This window comes from Danio rerio, chromosome 8 (genome assembly GCF_049306965.1).
Source record: "Danio rerio strain Tuebingen ecotype United States chromosome 8, GRCz12tu, whole genome shotgun sequence".
Lineage (NCBI taxonomy): Eukaryota > Metazoa > Chordata > Actinopteri > Cypriniformes > Danionidae > Danio > Danio rerio.
The window spans coordinates 28093221-28115831 of NC_133183.1; the positions used below are offsets into that span (position 1 = coordinate 28093221).

Genomic DNA, 22611 nt, shown 5'->3' on the forward strand with positions numbered 1-22611 from the left:
ATTATTATTATTATTATTATTTAATAATTATTTTAATTATTATTATGTATTATATTTGTATTATTATTTATTTGTATTATAATTTATATTATTATTATTATTATTATTATTATTATTATTATTATTAATTAAAATGATTATTATTAGTTTTAAAAATAGTTTCTAAATCTGCTGAATGTTTTTGTGTTTTTAATATTTTTTCCCAAATTCTCTGATAAAAATCATTAGTTACAGGTAAATTCCAGGAAAGTTTTTTTTTTTCATATATTAACATTAAAAATGTTATCAATTTATCTTTTAGATTTTTCTTTTTTTTTTGTATTTATTTTTAACGAACTGCTTTTGCAAGGACATTAAATAAAAATATATGATGATGAGTTATAAATTGTAAATAATATATAAGTTGTTAATATATATATATATATATATATATATATATATATATATATATATATATATATAAAATAATTAAATAGTTACATTTTATTTAGTGCTTTTTTAATAATTATAATATTTGTTATACTATTTATGTTTAAAAGAATTCATGTTTTGCTCTTTTTGATTAAACAATAAATTGGCAATACATACATACATACATATATATATATATATATATATATATATATATATATATATATATATATATATATAAAGACTGAAAACACATCTGTTTAGCTGTGCCTTTACTAAATGAGGACTGTGCTACGTCCGACAGGTTGTACTATTACATCTTTCTTCTCTTTTTCATTCTTTTTATAACCCATTTTAACACATTTTGATCTGTTTTATCTGTTTTTAATCACTTTTAGTATTTGTTTTCTTATGTCTCTTTTATTCCTGTTTATATAAAGCACTTTGAATTACCACTGTGTATGAAATGTGTTATAGAAATAAACATTCCTAGCCTTGCCCTATTGTGCGGCTTTTATAAAAACAGATGGCAGATTGATGTCGTTAGAGATGTTTAGAGTCATTTTACATTTTTAGTGGGTGGAATCATTAAATCATAAAAAATAATGTATATTAAATAGTGATTGTGTGTTTAGTGTTTCAGGAGGAGGCTGCTGGACAGTGAGGGACTGCAGTGTGTTGTACAGGAACACGTCACATGTTCGCTGTCAGTGCCACAGACTGGGCACATTTGGAGTCCTCATGGACAGCTCACAAAGAGAGGTAAACTCTTTACATATACATACATTCACAGAGCAGACACCCACATACACGCACACGCACGCACTTGACAAAGACAAATCAAGGCCACATTAGTGAACAGCATACAAAAACACGTTCACATTTTCCTCATATTTGAAGAAAACAATACTGCATAGCAGCAGGATGTTCAATAGCGAATCTCTCCTTCAGCACTAATCAACCTTCATAACTTCTTTTCTGTGTTTTTGCTGAGCAGCAGTTAGAGGGTGACCTGGAGACCCTGGCGATAGTAACATACTCCTCGCTCTCGGTGTCAATGGCGGCTCTGTTGCTGACCGTGTTGGTTTTGTCGTGTCTGCGGGGACTGAAATCCAACACGCGCAGCATCCACTCCAACATGGCGGCTGCTACACTGCTCTCCCATCTCACATACCTGCTGGGCATCAACCAGACGGAGCAACAGGTCAGATTAGAGACATGAGAGTGTGGTTCTGAATCTGAATGCGGGTTACTGAGACAGACAAAGAGAGTTTGTGTGAGCTCAAAAAGAAAAAAGATTATAACTTAACCTAACATTGTCTGTGTAGTCTACTCAACCTGTATTTTTAGATAAGTAGTTTTGAATATAATGAGTAAATTTGTGAATTTTAAATAAATGTGCATTAAACTATTTATATAATATACTTTATCCACAAAACCTAATTATGCCATTCAGTTTAATAATGGTTTATGTACCAAACAAACTTGTCAGGCAAAAATAAACATTTTAAAGCCCAGTGTAGTTCAGTGCAGCCCTAAAAAAATTATTCTCATTTTTACCTTCATATTTTGCCACTAAGCATCAAATCACCAGATTTTACACATTTATCAGGACATTGTTTTTTCAGTTTTCAGTTTGCATTTTCTGCAAATAAATGTTCAAATGATAATATTCCTACATACAATTTTAAAAACATGTTAACATTAATTTAGAAAATGATAGATCGATAGATGCTATGGATGGATGGATGGATGCATAGACACAATCTACATTATAAAAGCACTAGAAATATAGATGAATTGAATTGAATTGAAGTGAATTGAATTGATTTGATTTGGATGGATGGATGGATGGATGGATGGATGGATGGATGGATGGATGGATGGATGATGGATGGATGGATGGATGGATGGATGGATGGATGGGTAGACGGTGGGTGGACAGATGGGTGGGTCTGTGGATGGGTGGATAGAAAGATACTATAGAAGCTGTGTAGATAGATAGATAGATAGATAGATAGATAGATAGATAGATAGATAGATAGATAGATAGATAGATAGATAGATAGATAGATAGATAGATAGATAGATAGATAGATAGATAGATAGATCTAAGTTGTAAGATGGATGGATGGATGGATGGATGGATGGATGGATGGATGGATGGATGGATGGATGGATGGATGGATGGACGGACTGACGGATGGGTGGATAGATGAAAGGATGGATGGATGGATAGAGAGATGTTCATTAAACAATTTTAATTAAGACATCAAATTTAACATATATCACTAAACAATTTTGTACAAAACATATCAGTTCTAAATCATGTTTATGGTGTACTGGTTGACTGAATGAAAAATAGCAGATTGTAAGCATGGTCTTAGATGTTTGGTGTCCACTTTCAGTACATATGCAAGCTTTTAAAGAGCCCAGTCTAACAGCAGGTATTAAAGATCATAAATAGTCAAGCAGAAAGTGAGCTGATCGGCAGGATAAAACGCTAGACAGCTCGAAAATGATTTGTCATTCTGAAACTGACATTACAACCATTAGCACAACATGGTAGGAAACCACTCACACCACACAGCGATTTAGGAACCAGACATTATTAAACACTTCTCCTGACACCGACGCTCTCTTCGAGTCTCTCTCTCGTCCTCAGACAGACACATTCTAAAGCAGGTTAACACCATTTTTTTAACAGACAATATTCTCTGGAGTGCAAACCACTCACACTAAAAGCCTGGCTTCATTAGTTTCAACTGTGCTGGGGTGTGGGTGTGATAGAGTATGTGTTCATTCATAATTCATCTACACTCTCAGATGCTTACTTGGTATGCGCGTATTGATTTTAGACACTAGATTCACATTTTAAGGACCTGAACAGCAGAGAGCATTCACCTGGTGGTCAAATGCATCTCTTGTGACCAATTGTGTTTAGATTTTGGGACATATATCTTATTTTGTTACACTTTACATAAATTTTTTTTTGGAGTGTTCAGTGTGACACATGAGTACTATTGAATGAACAAACTTGTTATGCCACTTACGATCCAGCAGGAAAGCAACATACAGTATAAAAAGGATATGAGTGGCTAAATTTAAATATTTGAGTGTTTAAACTACAAACGCAATGTGTGTTTTGTTTATTCCTGGAAGTGGTCACAAGTGCACAAGCAGTCACACTTTATTTTGATGGTCTGTTTGTTGAATTTAAGTCACATTGCATCTACATGCCAACTAATTTTGATTATAATATTATTAGACTGTTAGGTTGGGGTTAGGGTTAGTATAAGTTGACATGTACTTGCAAAGTTTCTTATAGTCAGTTAAATGTCTGTTGCAGGAGCAGTATCAACAGATATTAAGCAGACAGTCTACTAATACTCTAATGGACCATCAAAATGAAGTGTTACCGGACAAGCTTAAAGCATTTTAACCCTGTCTAAGCCTGTATTTAGCATCATCCTTCATCTTAGAAGAAATAAAACATATCCTAAAACCAGGTGTACGCAAAGCTTAAGGTAGAACACATATGCCAGCCATAATGGCTATAGCTGCAGCTCAGTAGGTATAATTTATTGCTGTTTCAACTATTAGTTAAATTCTCCCCATTTTTCAGGAAAACCCATTTTTTATCCCTTAATTTAAAAAAGTAAGAACATTTGTAGTGATTTGATTTGCGCTTAAGTAAGAAAAACCCTTTTAATCCAGCCATATCACCCTGCAGCGCAAGACTGGTTACTGTAGCTTAGCGTGGCTGAGCCTGGTCAGTACCTTGATGGGAGACCACATGGGAAAACTCGTTTGCTGTTGGAAGTGGTGTTAGTGAGGTCTGCAGGGGGCGCTCATCCTGTGGTCTGTGTGAGTCCTAATGCCCCAGTAAAATGAAAGGGACACTATATTGTCAGTGAGCGTTGTCTTTTGGATGAGATGTTAAACCGAGGTCCTGACTCCCTGTGGTCATTAAAAATCCTATGGCACTTCTTACCAATCATGGCCTCCCAATCATCTCCATCCACCGAATTGGCTCTATCACTGCCTCTCCACTCTAGCAATAGCTGCTGTGTGGATACATGCTTTTACATAAACATGCATTTCATCTATTTTGCATGATTTGCTTTTTACACTGCAGAGCTGTCAAAAGAATTGCTGTTCACAATCAAATTAAATACATTTAATCAAATACATTTTTAACGTGAGAGAGGCAATTAAACGTTTTGCTGAACCAAGTTTGGATAAGCTAGGAATAATTAATATTTTGCATCACATACTTTTATAGTATGCTTAGTATAATAAACAAATTGTGTAAAAGCATGCATGGTTACATTTAGCAAAACCAAATTTATTCCTAGGCCTATAATAATTATGTTAATTAATATTACTCATTACTTCGATGGATAATTAGACAGTAAGAGCTGGGTATTCATCACCCTATGCTAATGTGCATTTTAAAATAAAGCAAAGGAAATGCTAAAATTTAAATAAAAAAATCAGAAAAATGTTTTATGCTCCTTTGCGGTGGTTTTGGACTTGTGTGAAAAATGGTTAATGCAAATAATAGGAGATGAAAACTTATCTGCTAAATAAACTTTGACATAGTGAACATTACACCAATTTCACTTTAAGGCAAGTCACTCACCAGCCATCTTTGAAACACCTTTCTGACAGTATGCTCTGTAAGTGCTGAGCAGGTAAACCTCACTCCTCTGACCTCTAAACGTGCTCTAGCGACAAACACTAGAGGCCATGGTCTTTAGCCTCCTTGGTAGTGCAACCGACTTCCATGCGCAAGGTCGCCAGTTTGATACCAGCCCTGAGCGGGTTGGGTGGTGTATGACCAGCGTGGTTACACATGGGCATTCTGTCTAAATGGGGAAAGCTAACCATTGCATTTTATATTAGGAATCACCAATAAACTTAAACAACAGCTGTCCCTATAGTTTCAGTTCTAAACATTCATATCCCACAAAAAATGCAGAAACTGACGTCTGGTCTGAGCCCCTCCCCTGGAGTATCGTCAGTTTATAGAGATCGATGATTGGCTCCTGTACTAGAAGGCGGGATTTATTGGCCATATAGTGATCGATGATTGGCTCCTATACTGGCAGACCCAAATTGCATTTGAGATTTGTTTCCTTTTTTGCGAAACTTAAAAAATGAAAATAATGACTTAACATAAAAAAAACATTCTGAAGCCCCAGGCCATGTAAAAACTAAACAATACAAACATAAAAAATGTAAAATAATAAAAAAAATCAAGTCAGTGTGATTAACTAAGCCATTCTATAGCTTGATTATATTTCTTTGAAAGCATTTGAGAGTTTCCCTGGCTGTGTTTTGGATCATTGTCTTGCTGAAATGTCCACCATGGTGTCATTCTGATAATGTAGATGTTGGACTAAAGCAGCTAATAATCATTTACAATAAGGAAGGGCAGAGGGTTGCTGAATAACTACTGAGAGATTTCAGTTGCTGTCTGGGCTTTCCATGACTTTCTACGCCTCCCTTTCTTCATGTGTTCAATACATTTTCCTGTGTCATTTAATTTTATTACACATAACTTCATTTGTAAACTAATTTGATTTGTTTTCTTTGCATATATGGATTTCTTTGGTTGTTACCATCATCCAGTGAAAATTTCAAGTCAACGGCACCTTTAGAAATATATTTTCTGAGAGAAATGTTGACGTGTTTAATACTTATTTTCCCCAATGTATGTTTTTATTGTTATTTGTTCTCTTTTTTCTAATTTTCTGATTGTTTTCTCGGATTTGATGCAGTTCCTGTGCACAGTGGTTGCCATTTTGCTCCATTACTTCTTCATGTCGGCGTTCGCGTGGCTGTTTGTGGAAGCTCTGCATATTTACCGCATGCAAACAGAAGCACGAAACATCAACTATGGGGCCATGAGATTCTACTATGCTATTGGCTGGGGAGTTCCTGCCATTATTACTGGTACTTTCTCTCACATTGCACACTAAAAACAGATATTTAGGCTTTCACACTTATGTGCTCAATAATATGTGTGTGTGTTGAAGGGCTAGCAGTCGGGTTGGATCCAGAGGGCTACGGTAACCCAGATTTCTGCTGGATATCCATGTACGATAAGCTCATGTGGAGTTTTGCGGGACCAGTTAGCGTCGTCATACTGGTACTGGCCTTCTATGAGTGTTTATGTGTTGTTTTTAAGCTTTAAGTGTCTTTGTGATTCACTCTTTGTGTTTTGGATGGATGTGGTTTTGAATTAATGATGATGTTTTGTGTTTTACAGATGAATGGTGGGATGTTTTTAATGGTTTTGCGTATGACGTGTAATCCCACTCAGAAGGAGATCAAGAAGCTGCCCGTCATGTAAGTACAACATCATAAACCATATCATCATCAATATTAAATGAATAGTTCACCCAAATATGAATATTTACTTATCATTTACTCACACTTAAGTGGTTTTAAAATTTTATACATTTCTTTCTTCTACCGAATACAAAACATAATAATTAAAGGGATTATTCACCTTAAAATGAAAATTCTGCCATCATTTCTCCTCTTCCACTTTTAAACTCTTCCTGTGTTTCTTTAAAACAAAATATAGAGACACCAGCAGCTGTTAACATCCATAGTGGGAACAAAAAAAAAAATACTATGGAAGTCAGTGGCTGTTTTTTTCAATCATTCTTTATTTTGTGTTCGACTGAAATCAGTTAATGAGGAGACATGATGACAGAATTTTAATCTTTAGGTGAAAAATCCCTTTAATCATTCAGTTTAAGAGGAAGCAACATTTTTCTGCTTCATGCTTCAGCCAAGCAAATCAAAACACAAGATTTTATAGACTGACTGGCCATAGAAACGCCTCTGTTTGGATTTAAGTGTGGAAATATTTAAGAGTCAATGTTTGCATCTTTATTTATTGGTTTGCTCTAAGGTTTGCCAACAAATCTTCTAAAAACTGATACAGTGTACAGCTTTTTATTTCTTAAACAGCCATCAATTTTGTATCCTATGGCCATATTCCAGGATAACAATGCCAAGATTCATTGTGCTCAAACTGTGAATAAATGTGTTTTATTAGTTTAATTCTGTAAATTACTAATGACTTCTACCAAATTTAAACATATGTGGTTTGAAATTTCCATATTATTATTAATGATAAACAAAATACAAGTTCTTGCATAAAGGAAATTAAAAAGACTACTATGGTTGTCAATTATTTATGCTGTTGTTAAGTTCCACGATATTCAATTTATTATTTTTTTTTTTGCAGTATTTTTGATGAGTAAATCAGATCTTTTTATTCTCAAATCAGTTTTATCTAACATAATTTCATAGAAAAATAACTTATTTTTAAAGACATTTCTCATTTTGTCTGACTTTACACTCATTTTTGGACAACGCAATACCAACATTTTAACTTCAGAAGAGTTGGGAAATCAATATTTGACGGAATAACCTTGATTTTCAACCAAACAAATGAAAACATTGGTTATTTTGACCAGGGGTTCATTCTTTGTACCTCAGTTAAATGATCTAAGATGATTTTGCTAATCCTGGATCTTTTAATCTTGATAACTGATCTCTGGCTTATTTGGTTCTTCAAACAAGTTTGCAAATCAGATTAAAATGTCTGGATAAACTGATCTGAGATCGCTCCGTGTGTTGTGAAGGACAGATCTCAATCCTCAAAATCATTATCAGCAATGCAACGATTGGCTGACAGCACAGCAGCGTAATGACATCATCTGATTAATATTCAATTATTCATGCAAATTACGTAAAATTGGTTGTAAACTGTTTGTTAAATATGATGCGCAATAACTTTCCACATTTGTTGCAGGCGTTACACTCTCATGTGTCAAGAGTTTTTAGCAATTTATTTAGTTTTACTTTTCGAGTTAATTTTCTTAATTATAGTAGGCCTATTCAAGTTTCTTAATCAGCGTAAGGAAGAACTAGCTGTTTAAATGAATTAAGCATCAAAAAAGCATTTTTGATATAGGTAAAGGTGTCTGCAACTTTTCTGAAGCATCAAATCACTGGCATATTAGCTGTCAAAACATGTGCATGATTGCATAAATTATTATTCCTTTAAAAAAAAAGTTAAATATTGTGCATGTCTATTATCATACACAAATTGTACTAAAGCTGTTACCTTAAAACAATATGCATTTGCATCTAAAAAGTCCATATAATAAATATTCTCTCTGAACCCGTTGTGGAGAGAACACTCTCGTGACAGCTCTTGTACTTTTATTTTGGAGTGCAGATTGCGTAAGTTTTATTTTATTTATTTATTTATTTTTACTTTAAAGTTAAACCGAAACTATATATGTATTTTTTAACTATTTTACTATTCTCCCAAGTGTAAAAAACTACTACTGTAAAAAAAAAAATCAGCATGATTCATATTGTCAGTATTACATTTGCTTAAAAAGACCAAATCTAATCCTGTTTATATAAAATAAGCCTGCTCCCCAGCAGGTTTGAGCTACCAGACCTATTGCTATGGCATTCTTGTGACCCTGGATCTTGTCAAATCGTCAATAACCAAATCCAGCTAATTGAGTAATCCATGTACGAAGAACGGACCCCAGTTGTCATTTTCAGAAAAACAATGTTTCTTATTCGAAATGTGAAAGAAACATTATTAGACATTTTTGGAATAATTTTTTTTCTAATTTATGGAAAACAACCATTATATTGTATCTAACTATTAAAAATGATGTCATTTCAATGTACATAATTAATTTTAGTATTAGTTGGTAAAACTGTATTGTTGTACAGATATGTGTTTCTATCAGGGATTCATAAGTGACACTTGTTTTCATCCCTATATTCTATATACATTTTTTTAAATGATGTTTCTCTCTTTCTCTCTGTTAGTTCTACTATCCGCAGTGCCTTCTTCCTCTTATTGTTGAGTACGTGTGTTTGGCTGTTTGGTCTGATGGCTGTTAATAACAGTGTCCTGGCCTTCCACTACTTGTTCATTATCCTCTGCTGCATACAAGTAAGTTTGGATCTCTTTGTTGTGTGAGTGTGTGTGTGCGTGTGTCTACATACTAACATTTTTAACACTGTAAACCCATAATGTTATTCTCCTCATCATCTGTCTCAGGGTTTGGCTGTGCTGTTGGTTTTTACTGTCCTGAACTCAGAGGTGCAGGAGGCCTGGAAACTCGCCTGTCTGGGCAAGAAAAGCCCCGGTGAAGAACCGCCCAGACCTCCACAGATTACTGTTAGTGGACACAAACACACTTATTAACCCCTGCGCACAGTTACACAAGCACATCTTTAGCACAAACCTGTATTTGAGCTCACGGAGTGAAAATAAGCATGTGGATTTGTAACCTGCTGTATTGTATGTGTTCAGGGCCAAAACCCATACAACAGCGCCTCCCTGCTGGAGCAGAGCGGATTACACCGCATCACACTGGGAACATCAACCATCTCTTCAGTCAGCAGTGCCAGGTCTGTCAGCTCTGGAAACTAATTTATTTCCTAAAACAAATACAGAAATTATGATATACAAGGGATTCTATTAGGTAATACTTTAAATAAATATTTACTTTTGACATGAGTTAATGAATTTGAGTTAATTATGAACATTTTGTACAACTTTTATCATTTCATAAGTTGGTGTCAAATCATAAACAGATATAATAAAATATTTTCATTGTTAGTTCATGTGATACATATGAGTTTTTTTTTAAATAAATTATAACGTAATACTTTTATAATATAATACCTTTATTCAGCAAGAATGCATTAAATTGACCCAAAAAGTGATGATGATGATAATAATAGAAATTAGTGGTGTAACGGATCACAAATCCTACGGTTAGGATCACACTACTGTTTTTGAGTCATAGATGGGACCATTTTTCAGATCTGCAAAAAATGGAGGAGACAAATGTCATTTGTTCACCATTTATACAAAAATATCACTGCAAAACTATTGGTTTTAACAAACAGAACTTAGAACCTGTCATTTTAACAAAAATACAAATCAAGAAAGAACCTGCTGAAAAAAAGAAAATATTCAATACGAAAAATAAAATTTGCCACTGTTGCTGATAATGCTGAATATAGAAATCTAACATCTTGTACAACATATCATATTCATTTTCAAATAATGATTCAACAATTCATACATAAATCTTTCATTATAGAAGCAACATTTTTGAAAACCTATTCAGTGGCAAAATTTTGATAGTTGTTTGTCACCACCCATTGGTTAAAAAATGTAATTGCTACAACATTCACCAGCATCAAGTTCAATTAAACATTTTAATCTTTACCATAAACATCAGTGTTTATATCTGAACTATAAACGGTTCTCCCAATACTTCTGTGCTAATTGTTTGTAATTAAATGAAAAAGTGTAAAAACTGAATCCCTCTTGATCAATCGCAGATTTGAATACATCACTCAGAAGGATCAATAAACGTATGCAAATCATTATCATTTGTTATTTATGTTGCACAGGTTTAAATTGAGATGCCGATCTTTTAATGTTTAATTGTGAAGCTTTACGCTCAACGCATTAATGCAGACTAAACAAACAGTGACAGAAAACACCATTAATTATTAACCTAAGAAATCATTTAGATCCCACCACAATTTTTTCTGTCATCATAATATTTTACAGGGAAGCCAAAATGCTTCCATACATGTGATTTGAATGACACGGGACAGTATCTCTCAGCAATTGTTATAAATGTTGGATTAATTTAAGAATGAAAAAAAGTTAATAATCTGCGGATTACGAGCGTTTCGAACTGTGGGTTGTGATCCGTACACCCCTAATAGTAATCTTACAAAAATGTAAAAATGTATTTAAAAATGTACAAAAAATTTAAAATCACAATTTTCACAAGAATAATAACATTTGTTGAGCACCAAATTAGCATATGAAATGCAGCTATAAATAAATTTCATATTAAATTGTATTGAAATAAAAGTGGTAGAAATAGTTATTTAATTTCACAATATTACAGATCACTGTATTTCTTATTCAGAAAATGCTGATTTGCAGAACAGAAGACATTTCTTTCAAAATCATCTTACTGACCCTATCCACATGTGATGAAATAGTTAAAATTAAACTTACTAAAGTCATAATTATGACTTAAAAAGTAAAAATTATGGCTTACCAAATAAAAATTATGACTTTCTTACTTGAATGCTCATTGGATTGATCGCAACAGAAATTGCACATCTAGTCTGAGCCATGTATCTTGCTCTGTGCGTAACAAAAGCTGAAGTCTTGAAAGCTGATGCGTTATTTCTGTTCCCTCAGGGAGAATCTCTTGGCACGGCAGACTCTAGAACACACTCTTGCTCACACAGGCGCCACTGACCTGGACGTGGCAATGTTTCACCGCAACGGAGGTACACTAACACACAATAACCTGCATGCATGTACGTATTCACACACAAACACACACCTTACAGTGACAGTTCACACAAAAATCAACATTTGCTGTTATTTTAATAATTTCAGGGTATATGCAGGAATCCTAAAGGTAATTTCAATACCTTTTTAAAGACCTGCTCAGAATTTTTTAAGAGCTCATCACCACTTCAGGTTCTACTCCATATCATACCTTTAACTTAATAAACAGTTGTCAATAAACGGTTGTAGTTAAATAAATCAATGGAGCACAACCATGCAACAGAACTCAGATAAGCTCGGAAGAAACAAAGCTTGAAAGAGTAAATTATGCTGTTGTTTTTAGCAACAGGTTCAGCCACTGTTTAAACTCGTCTTTCCCGAGCCAGGAGTACGCAAACTTACATTTTTCCATTTTTCCATCTGTTTCGCTCTATGGTCTTGCTACATGTGGAGAGCGCCACATCAACTACCTGCTTTTGTCGGAAAATTACGTGACATCACCCAGATTTAGGAGCTTGGCCGGACGCACCCTGGCCCAAACTAAACATGTGGATCGAGCACTCCGTTGTTAATATTAGCAGGAAAATAAATATATTTATGCTTTTTTGGAGTCAAACACTTTGGACAACACTTTTAAGACCTTATAAAAATGTGATTAAGATTTTTAAATACCTTTTAAGGGCCTTAATATTCTCATAATTGATTTATCAACTTTGTGATGTTTATTTATAAAGTAATTTCGAGAGGATCACATGCTTATGATTGCTAGCGGCTGGATCTGCATTATCCAATTATCAATGCACCAATCAGACTCCTAAGCTACTACAAATGCCCTGGGTTACGTACCACCGATATCTTCGTTTCGAAGAATCCCCCCTTCCACCCCCACTCCTCCTTATTCCTAGATGGGTGACACGGTGGCCCAGTGCTTAGCACTGTTGCCTCACAGCAAGAATGTTTCTGGTCCCAGGCTTTACCACTTGCACTTTCTCCCCGTGCTCATTTATGTTTCCCCCGGGTTTCCCGGTTTCCTCCCACCGTTCATAAACATGCAACTTAAGTTAATTGACTAATCCAAATCGGCACTATAGACATGCTCCTAGTAAGTAGTTATCTCTTAAGAGCAATCACTATCTGTTCATTAGTTAATACAGCAGTGGAGTTCTCGAGTTCTACCTGAGCTCAAACTTCCCCCTTGCCTTGCAACGGGTGGGAGCCCCAGGCTCGAGGATCTTATGAGCTCAGGGCTCTCTGCCGGGACAGCATGCCAAAGTAGCTTATAATTAATCATCAGCTGTTCATTAGCAAATGTTTTTTAAGACCCTGCGGACACCCTGAATTTGCTATTTACACCAAAAGATCAATTTTAATTTAATTATCCTTGAGCCATTCAAAGTGTTTAGTTGAACATTAAAAACTGACCTGAGTGTGTTCACAACAGTCTAGAACTCAAGTTTCTGTTCCACAATGATGTTTAAATAAAGGAAATTCTTTTTCAGATATTTTACATTTTCACAGTGTTATATATTGTATAATATTATATTGGGGCGAAGCAGTGGCGCAGTGGGTAGTGCTGTTGCCTCACAGCAAGACGGTCGCTGAGTCGCTGGTTCGAACCTCGGCTCAGTTGGCGTTTCTGTGCGGAGCTTGCATATTCTCCCTGCGTTCGCGCGGGTTTCCTCCGGGTGCTCCGGTTTCCCTCACAGTCCAAAGACATGCGGTACAGGTAAATTGGGTAGGCTAAATTGCCCGTAGTGTATGTGTGTGTGTATGTTTCTCAGAGATGTGTTGCGGTAGAAATGACATGGTGTAAAAACGTGCTGGATAAGTTGGCGGTTCATTCCGCTGTGGCGACCCCAGATTAATAAAGGGACAAAGCCGACAAGAAAATGAATAAATAAATGTATGAATGATAATATTATATTATTTTTCTCTGAAGAATGTCTTATTTCATTTAATCTGACTGGAAAAAAAAAACAGTTGTAAAATGTTTACAAAGATTTTTAGTCAATATTTTTAGTTCCCTTAAGTTTTCTTTATTATTATTGGCTGTAGTCCAGTGACTTGCCTAATTAACCCAACTTGTCTAGTTAACTTAATTACCCAATTTTAATTACCCTTTAAATTGCACTTTAAGATGAATATTATACGCTAAAATATTACGTATTATCTGTCTTTACTTGTCATATCAAAGACAAGAGAAATTAATTATTGGTAATGAGTTATGCAAATAATTTTATACCGCACATATTTAAAACAAATTTGAAATTTCATTATTAAGGCTGATAATTTAGCCTACAGCTAGATATAAATTTAAATGACGTCCAGTTTTTTTTACTTTGCTGTTGTTTTGCTTTATAAGACCTACAGCAAATACATCATCTAGAGTCATGTGTGTTCATTTTGCTATGCCTTAATTTGTTTCTTTTATTCCAGAAGTCACAGTACCCATTGATTTGCATTTTCTGAATTACTAAGGACCACAATTTCAGCTAAAAACTTTTTGTTCTATACTTCAACTGTAGAAAAAAGTAAATAAAGGAACAGCAGACTTTCAGTTTTGGGTGAACTGTCCCTTTAACTGCTCAATTTTTAATATGTGTTACTGGAAAAAGTACAGTGTTGATTAGACAGATCTCAGGAATGGTGAGTTGTCATCTTGCACCGTCTATCAGGTGAGGACTCGGACTCAGATTCAGACCTGTCTCTGGAAGAGGAAAGGAGTTTGTCCATTCCATCCTCAGAAAGTGAGGACAATGTTCGTCTGCGTGGACGCATCCAGCGACGCTTCAAACGCACCGGCCATGGAGAACGGCTACTTACAGAAGCCACTCACAACGGCGGAAAAGGTACTAATATTACTGGAGTTATCTGTATTATTAATATTATTATTTTTATTATTATTATTATTGTTATTGCTGAAGCCACATGACTGCAGAGACTCAGCTTCGGTGTTAGTTGTGGTAGTGATGGCCAACTAGTAGTGTATGGAACTGTTTATGTGTCAGATCTGGATGGCAATGACCTGCTCTCCTATTGGCCAGCGCTGGAAGGGTGCGAGGCGCACTCTCTGCAGAAATGGGGCTCAGAGCGGCGCCTCGGGGGCGACTACAACAAGGACGCTGCGAATAACAACCAGCCAGACGCAGCATTGACCAGTGGAGATGAGAACGGCCTCACGCATAGACACCGCAAGGGTGAGGCACACTTTAAATAAAATGCTATTTAATATTGGTCAAAATTGAATTGTGCTTGCTTACTGCTTAGTCTTCCCATTTTTAACCTGATATGCCGGGCATTTAATGCTCACTTATTATTATATTATTATTTATAAACATGCAAAAATACTCAAGAATATACCACTGTTATCTGGGTTGTTATTATTAGCTAAAATATTGATGTTTTATTAACTATTTATATATTTGTTTTCCTTGAACACGGAAGTATTAAAAGGAATTCTATTCCCTTATTAATTTGTTTAATTCCCTTATTTATTTTGTTTAATCTGTCAAAAATAACAAAAAAATTAACCTTTTTGTTTAATTTCAAGTTATATTATTATTTATAATAACTCTTAATTAATCATTTGATGTACTAAAACGAAAAGCATAGATACAGAGGATGTTTTTATTTCTAAAACTAATAAAACTGATAAAGCACACAATTGGTGTTGTTATTCATATTTAGCTTTTGGAACATTTAATCAATTGCATGCGTGTTCAATAAGAAAGGTCAGGAGCGGTTTTTCTTTAAGGTTTAACATATTAGCAATTTACTGAATTCAAATAACTAATTTGATTTACAGAATTCTGGTATTCTCAGTAAATTTGCAAAAGTTAAATTCAGGAAGTGCGCACACATTTAATTTCCTGACTTAAACTTATAAAGGGAGCTGATATTAACAGGTGGAGTTTAGTGAAATTCGACACTTGTCAATCAGTCTCCAGTCCACCACTGGCCGCACCCATACAGTACACACGTCCTCTTTTTCTACTAATTCTCTGCACAACGTCAAAAAGCTCAACTGCAAATTCTGTGCTGACAGGAAATATTGCTGCAGAGCTCAAGTTATTTTCAGACAAGCTTCATCTACTTCTGCAAAAATTCTTCAATAGTATGCTAAACATATCACACTCGAGAAGACCAGTTAATATCACCGTTAAGCAATACAAATACAATTGTTTAATATAAAAAAAACAGACAAAAATATGTATAAAAATTCCTTTGTTTTTCCTTTTTCCTGACATTAGTTAGCTATTTTTATTTTGTTATTATAATGTGCTATCCTGTTGCCATGTTTTTACCTTTACATGCAACACTTAATCTTGAAATCATAGTAACATTTATAAGCATTCTAAGCATAAACTTGCATAAAACATTTAAACCTTGATTTTTCTAACTTTCAGTGTTTTACAAGATTGGGGATATTTAATTTATTTACACATAAATATATTTCATATTTTCATTAGATTTTTAAAAACTTTTTAGAAACAAATTCAATAAATAATTAAGATTTTATGAATAATTAAAAGTGTCATCAGCTTTATGCCTTCAGCTGGAATTGTATTTATTTATCTATAAAGTTCTCTTCATCTGTTCATCAGGGATCCTGAAGAATCGTCTGGGCTGTCCTCCAGCTCTGCAGGGTCTGTCTGCTGTGGGTCGTGCTCCCAGCGAGATGTCCTGGTATAGGACCTCCACACTGGGCCACCGAGGCGTTCCAGCCGCCTCCTACGGTCGCATGTACTCTGGCACTGGCTCACTGTCCCAACCCGCTTCACGATACTCGTCCCGTGAACACCTGGATTCATTAGCAAGACGACAGCGGTCTAGAGACAACCTGGACCTGCTACCCCGACGGCGCGAGCTCGGTGCAGAACACCTGGGTGGGTCCAGAGAGAGGCTGGGTCCTGTTCACAGCATCCACGCATCCAGAGAAGACCTGGTGGGCAGGGGAGGTTTAGCAGGGTTAATGGGGGCCGAGGGGTCATTAAGCGGTTCCAGAACGCAGCTTAACACCCTAACAAGGCAGCAGGCCTCTCGGGAGCACCTTGGAGGGGCTCTGATGAGCAGTCGGTCCCGCGAGCAGCTGGAGTCTAATGGTGGAGCACAGCCCTGCAGAGAGTGGCTGAGGACCCTGCCGCCCCGCCAGCTCTCACACCCTGACCCACACCCGCCCTCCTCACCCCCTCCACCAATCACAGAGGAGCCCCACGAATCCCTGCCCTCTCGCCGTGGACGCCTAGACTCTGCGCCCCCGTGTAGGTACCCGTCATCATCTGCGGCTGCACCCGGAGCCCCGTCCAGTCGACCGCCCTCTAGTGAACACCTGGATATCCTGTCGTCCATACTCGCCTCCTTCAGCTCCTCTGTGTTAACCCCGCCCCCTAACCCCGCTGGCCCCTCCCCTTCCCCACCTCCTCCTCTCTCTGCAACCTCTCAGAGCGTCTCCGAAGTGTCACCTGACTCTGAGTAAGTCCTGCCCCTTTTGTGTCACTGAGTGTCCACTTCCTTGTTGATTGACGGTCATCTTTGTGTGCTCATCAAAGATGATTGATTCTGTAGTTCTGCAATTGTATGTCGTAGATTAGAATTTAATGAGTTTTTCATATGATACACAAAAGGAAATTTACAATGTCAAAAATCCATTGCAATCAGTTGTAATTTTAGCATGTTTAGCATGGACAGATGGAAGAACAGACAGATAAATAGCATTTTGGGATAGATAGATAGATAGATAGATAGATAGATAGATAGATAGATAGATAGATAGATAGATAGATAGATAGATAGATAGATAGATAGATGGATAGATAGATAGATAGATAGATAGATGGATAGATGGATAGATGGATAGATGGATGGATGGATGGATGGATGGATGGATGGATGGATGGATGGATGGATACTGTAGACAGATAGTTGGATGGATGTATTGATTGATGGATAGAGGTTTGATATTAGCATTTTGGGATGGATGGATGAATGGATGGATGGAGGTTTGGTATTAGCATCTTGGGATAGACAGACAGACAGACAGACAGACAGACAGACAGATGGATGAATGGATGGATGGATACTGTAGATATAGTTGGATGGATTGATGGATGGATGGATGGATGGAGGTTTGATATTAGCATTTTGGGATAGATGGATAGATGAATGGATGGATGGAGGTTTGGTATTTGCATCTTAGAATAGACCGATAGACAGACAGGTCAACAGACAGACACATGGATGGATGGATGGATGGACAGATACTGTAGATAGAGATAGACAGATAATATCATTTTGGTCTTTTCATCTTTTAATTATTTATTAATAATTTATTCAATTAATAATTTATTTATTATTAACATAAAATTGTGACACAGGATAAAGCTTTAACCAATAAAATATGTATTTATTTCAAATAATAATAATGTGTTTTAATTTTTTTTTGTGTTTTAAAACTATTGTTTATTTTATATAACCATTAATATTTATTATTGTTCCAGTCTTTAGTGTTTTGTTTTTATGATTTTGTTATATATATAAATGTTTTTCAATAATAATTAAAATTGTTTTATTTTATCAATGAACATTTTTTTTGTATTTTTAGTTTTTAGACGTGTTTTAGAAGTAATAAACAAGACAATTGTAAAAACAAACGTAAAATGAAAGTTTCTAAAAAATATAAAGTATTAATCTAAACAACCAGATATTTGTGTGAATCTATATCATTTTTATTTTTATCTAAATTTTTAATAGTGATTTAAAATTGCTAACAGAATAAAACATTCAAAATATACATATGAAAATATAAAATAAACATGAATCAATTAAAATATAAATGTGTTTTTATACACTATATATCTCTGAGGCAGGACGTCCACTGGTGTCTTTACATGATGACTTTATTTACATCTTGCTCTTTCCTTTTTCTCTTTGTAGAGTTAACAGAAGTGATGGACAATCTTGATGATTCCTTCGCAGTCCCATAATGCACTTCTGCAGATTGGGCTCAGGTGAATCACAGGACAAAAGCAGCTGGAGCGATCAGGACTCCTGCGGGACAGGAGGGTGAAGTTCATCAAGGGCTTGAGAAAGAGCACCCTCCTGAAAACAGACAGCAAATCAAACCACAGAAGGTGATGATTTCTATGATTATCATTCATACAAACCTCAGATTTCAGACCAACAGCGGAGAGGACTGGAGAGAGAGAGTGACAGAGAGAAAAAAACTGTACAGGACAATTTTATACTTTTCTATCTTTTTCATCAAAGATCAAAGAAGAAAAAATCTCTAGTGATGTTTTTTGAAGATTGTGTGGATATGTGTTTAAGTGGGTAGGATCGAAAAAAAAAAACATTCTCAAACCCATTCCAAGCCAAAACAGTCCCAAATGTTCCCAATCCAATCTTTAAATTGTGTTTATGCAACAAGCCACGCCCACTGACCAACCAGCTGGGAGTCTTTGAAGAGAAGAGATTATTGGTCGTTGTAAATGCAGCCCGAACATGGGATTGGTGAAAAATTCCAGAGACAGTGATTGTGATTGTAAAGATTTATGAAGCAGATGATGTGATTCAACCGTAATGATTGTCAGTTAATGGATTGTTTTGTTTTTTAAAAACAGGTGAACTTATTGGAAGATTTTAGATTGGTCTAAAGACATTTCTTCAGCAAACTCCAACAAACTTGAAGCTGATTTCTGCCACAGAATAAAAAAGGTCATTACAGCTGTATTTCTGCAGTTCTGGTATATACTGTAGCAGTTGCCAGCAGAATATATTAATTAATTTTAAGGTGTAAAAACTCAGAATGGCGAGAAATGAAAAGAGGATTGTTAGAAAATGTTTACTTCTAAAACTAATTCGCAGAAAAAAGTCAGAACTGTTAGTTTGGATCTTACAATTTTAAGTATAATTGGGCAAATGCCAGAATATATTTTCTAGTTTAAAGAAAAAAGCCATAATTGCAAGAAAACTCCTCTTAAGTGTTGATATTTCTCAATTTTGAAATAAATAAATAAATAAATAAATAAATAAAATTAACACCTATTGTAAGAATTATTTCTAAATATAATAGTCAAAATGATGACAAAATGTGTAGACTTGCTGTTACAAAAAAACACTAAGCCATAGGAAAAAGATAATCTATATTGTGTAACATATTGAAACCAATCTCAAGATATTAAATCACAATTTATATATATTTTTGTTACTACTGGCTCTATTTTAAAGATCTAGGTGCAAAGTCTAAAGCTCATTGTGCAAATGCATTAAGGGCATCTCCAAATCTACTTTTGCTATTTTAAGGATGGAAATATACGGTTTGCGCCAGGGTTGTGCTTATTTTCTTTATGGCTTATGGGTGTGTTTTGAGCATAACATGCATTAAACTAACCAGAGTCTCGTCTCGCATTCCTTTTAAGAGTCAGTTGCGTTACGCCAAGGCACATTTGCTATTTACATGACGAACTTAGAAAAAGGAAATAATTCACTAGCGAGAAAACAGTTTAAACAGACCATCTGCAGCGCGAGGATAAAGAATGAGCCTCCTCCATTCGGCCTCTTTACTTTACTCCTTTCCCTCCATGAAGTAAAGAAACGGTGTTGTATGTTCTCCATTGAAGACATCTAATAGCCTACATATTTAATTTAGTTTAAGTGCAAAGATTTGTTTCCAAACTATTTCTAAATTCTGTTCTAATTTCCAGCAAATGAATAAATGAACAATGATAACGAAGTCAAAAGCTGTGTTATATCCAAACACATGTCCTATTCTTAAGCCCCACATGGTGATGCATACGTCTCCAAAACCTGACAGGTGGACAAACCTAACTTGTTTTTATTAAAACAAATATAAATATGCATATAATAAATAGGTGGCATATAATAATGGTGGTGCAGTGAGTAGCATTATTGCCTCATTGCAAAAAGGTCGCTGATTCGAGCCTCGGCTGGGTCAGTTGGTTCTCCCTGTTCACATGGATTTCCTTCGGATGATCCGGTTCTCCCCACAAGTCTAAGAACATGTGGTACAGGTGAATTGGGTAGGCTAAATGACTTTTTCTTTAATCCCATGGCAGAAACCGTCTTCAATATTTATGAGATGGCTGTCCAGATTCTGGAATATTTTCAGACTGACCGCTCTTATGCTTTTACAATAAGGAGCATGTGTTGAAGTTTGCTGAAGCTCTGTAAAAAGACCTTTAATTGATTAACCAGCCTTCAAGCATAGTCAAGACTTCACAGCACAATAACAAATCTTTCCTATCCAGGCTTATCGTAATTCAAATACTGCTTAGGGAAATGATTATCAAATCCGCTATTGAGGATAATCTATTTAATCCGTCTTTGATTTCCTCTTTCCTGGCATAAATATCAGTGATTACTGTTTCTGTGAAGTATTGAATATAAAGGAAGGCACATTGCGATATGAGCTAACAATCATTAAGGTAAAATCATCTAAAAAATGTCCTGTTAAAAGAGAAATCATGCATCATCATACCTTTTCTCTTTAGTTATTTACAGTATTTTCATGAGTTTTGCCAAAAAAGAGTGCCCTATGTCACCCCTTTTATACCTCTTACCTGTCATAAAGTGCTCCAGACATTTTTCTATGTATGATTTTTATATTAATTTAATACTGCATAACTTTATCTTGTACAGACATTAAATTAATTTATTTTCTTTATTAATATTTATCGAAGTTCCTTTCTCCACCATAGCTGTTGCTGGAGTGTTTCTAAAGCAGTGCGCGTGAGAGTTTTTGTTTTTATATAAGAGCCAAGTTTCATCTGTTTCAAATGTTTTATGTGTGAAACTTTTTTTGTACATGTACCGTCCCCCTCCTCACAATGCATTCTGGGAAGAGTCAGAAAGAGAGAGCGGTGGAAGACAATGAACGGACGGGAGAGAGAAAAGGGGAATGTATAATGGCCCAACATGTTTATTATTGGACATGTTGGATCTCTTTTACTTATGGGGGTTTTCAGATTTAAAAAAAAAAAAGACACCAATGGGAGAAAACGACACCTGTTGGGCGTCAATAAAGGAGTTATTGCTACCACGCTTCTGTATGATCTTTGTTGCTGTTGTTCTGTTTTCGAATATTCAAGACAAACACTTCGGTTGTTAAAAAAAAGATTCATTAAGTTCATCACATTACACAGATCAAATCAAATTACAACAAAATTGTAAACTTTACAAAAAAGCTGCTTTAACAGTGGAAGGTTTTCTCTAGTTTAATTCAGTCTAACATGTCTCACTGACTGTACTTTTCCAAGCTACTATTGTAAAATCCCTAAAGGCACAGTTCATCCAAAAACTGAATCATCATCAGGAATTTTGTATATGGTGGCTGAGAGAGCTCAAGTCAATCATTTATTTTCCTTCGGCTTAAGGCTGGTTTATACTTCTGCATTAAACGAGCATATCTTACGTTTATGTGCATTTATACTTCTGCGTGCTGTTTGTGTTGCTCTGCAATAACACTTCTAAAGCGCTGGCTGGCAGTACATTGTTATGTTCCCTTGTGGCAAGTTTCTTTGTGGGTGTTTTGTTTTTTCTGAACGCTACCTTAATGTTCAAGTAGCTCAAACTTGCTCATTCAGAGGTGGGAACCGGCGGACAGGCAAAACTTTAACCATAAGGTAAACGCAAAACAAAAGTCTCCATCTGGAGCTCCTTCATGGGACTCGACACTTGTAAACACTCGCTCCATCAGGCTCGCGGCTCTCAGCAACTCCCACTCGTCACAACTACCACGCCAAGCATTCACAGAGCTTGCGATACGTGTCATCGTGACGTGT

The 22611-nt window shown here is 35.6% G+C and overlaps 1 protein-coding gene across 8 annotated transcripts in view; it reads left to right on the forward strand.

Moving 5' to 3' along the window:
- Positions 1-21864, forward strand: part of celsr3 (cadherin, EGF LAG seven-pass G-type receptor 3) — a 92655-nt gene extending 70791 nt beyond the window's left edge. Inside the window, exons 24-36 of one of the 8 annotated variants that reach the window (XM_009304014.4) lie at positions 1047-1173; positions 1409-1615; positions 6198-6372; positions 6456-6568; positions 6689-6768; positions 9298-9424; positions 9533-9652; positions 9788-9885; positions 11717-11838; positions 14488-14661; positions 14821-15009; positions 16417-17284; positions 18746-21864. In XM_009304014.4, the coding sequence (XP_009302289.1) occupies positions 1047-1173; positions 1409-1615; positions 6198-6372; positions 6456-6568; positions 6689-6768; positions 9298-9424; positions 9533-9652; positions 9788-9885; positions 11717-11838; positions 14488-14661; positions 14821-15009; positions 16417-17284; positions 18746-18773 (2428 nt within the window). In that variant the 3' untranslated portion in view covers positions 18774-21864. The remainder of the gene's footprint in view (positions 1-1046; positions 1174-1408; positions 1616-6197; positions 6373-6455; positions 6569-6688; positions 6769-9297; positions 9425-9532; positions 9653-9787; positions 9886-11716; positions 11839-14487; positions 14662-14820; positions 15010-16416; positions 17285-18745) is intronic. The other 7 variants (XM_017357476.3, XM_009304016.4, XM_073910434.1 and 4 more) reach the window with 7 other exon arrangements.
- The last annotated feature ends 747 nt before the right edge of the window (positions 21865-22611 follow it).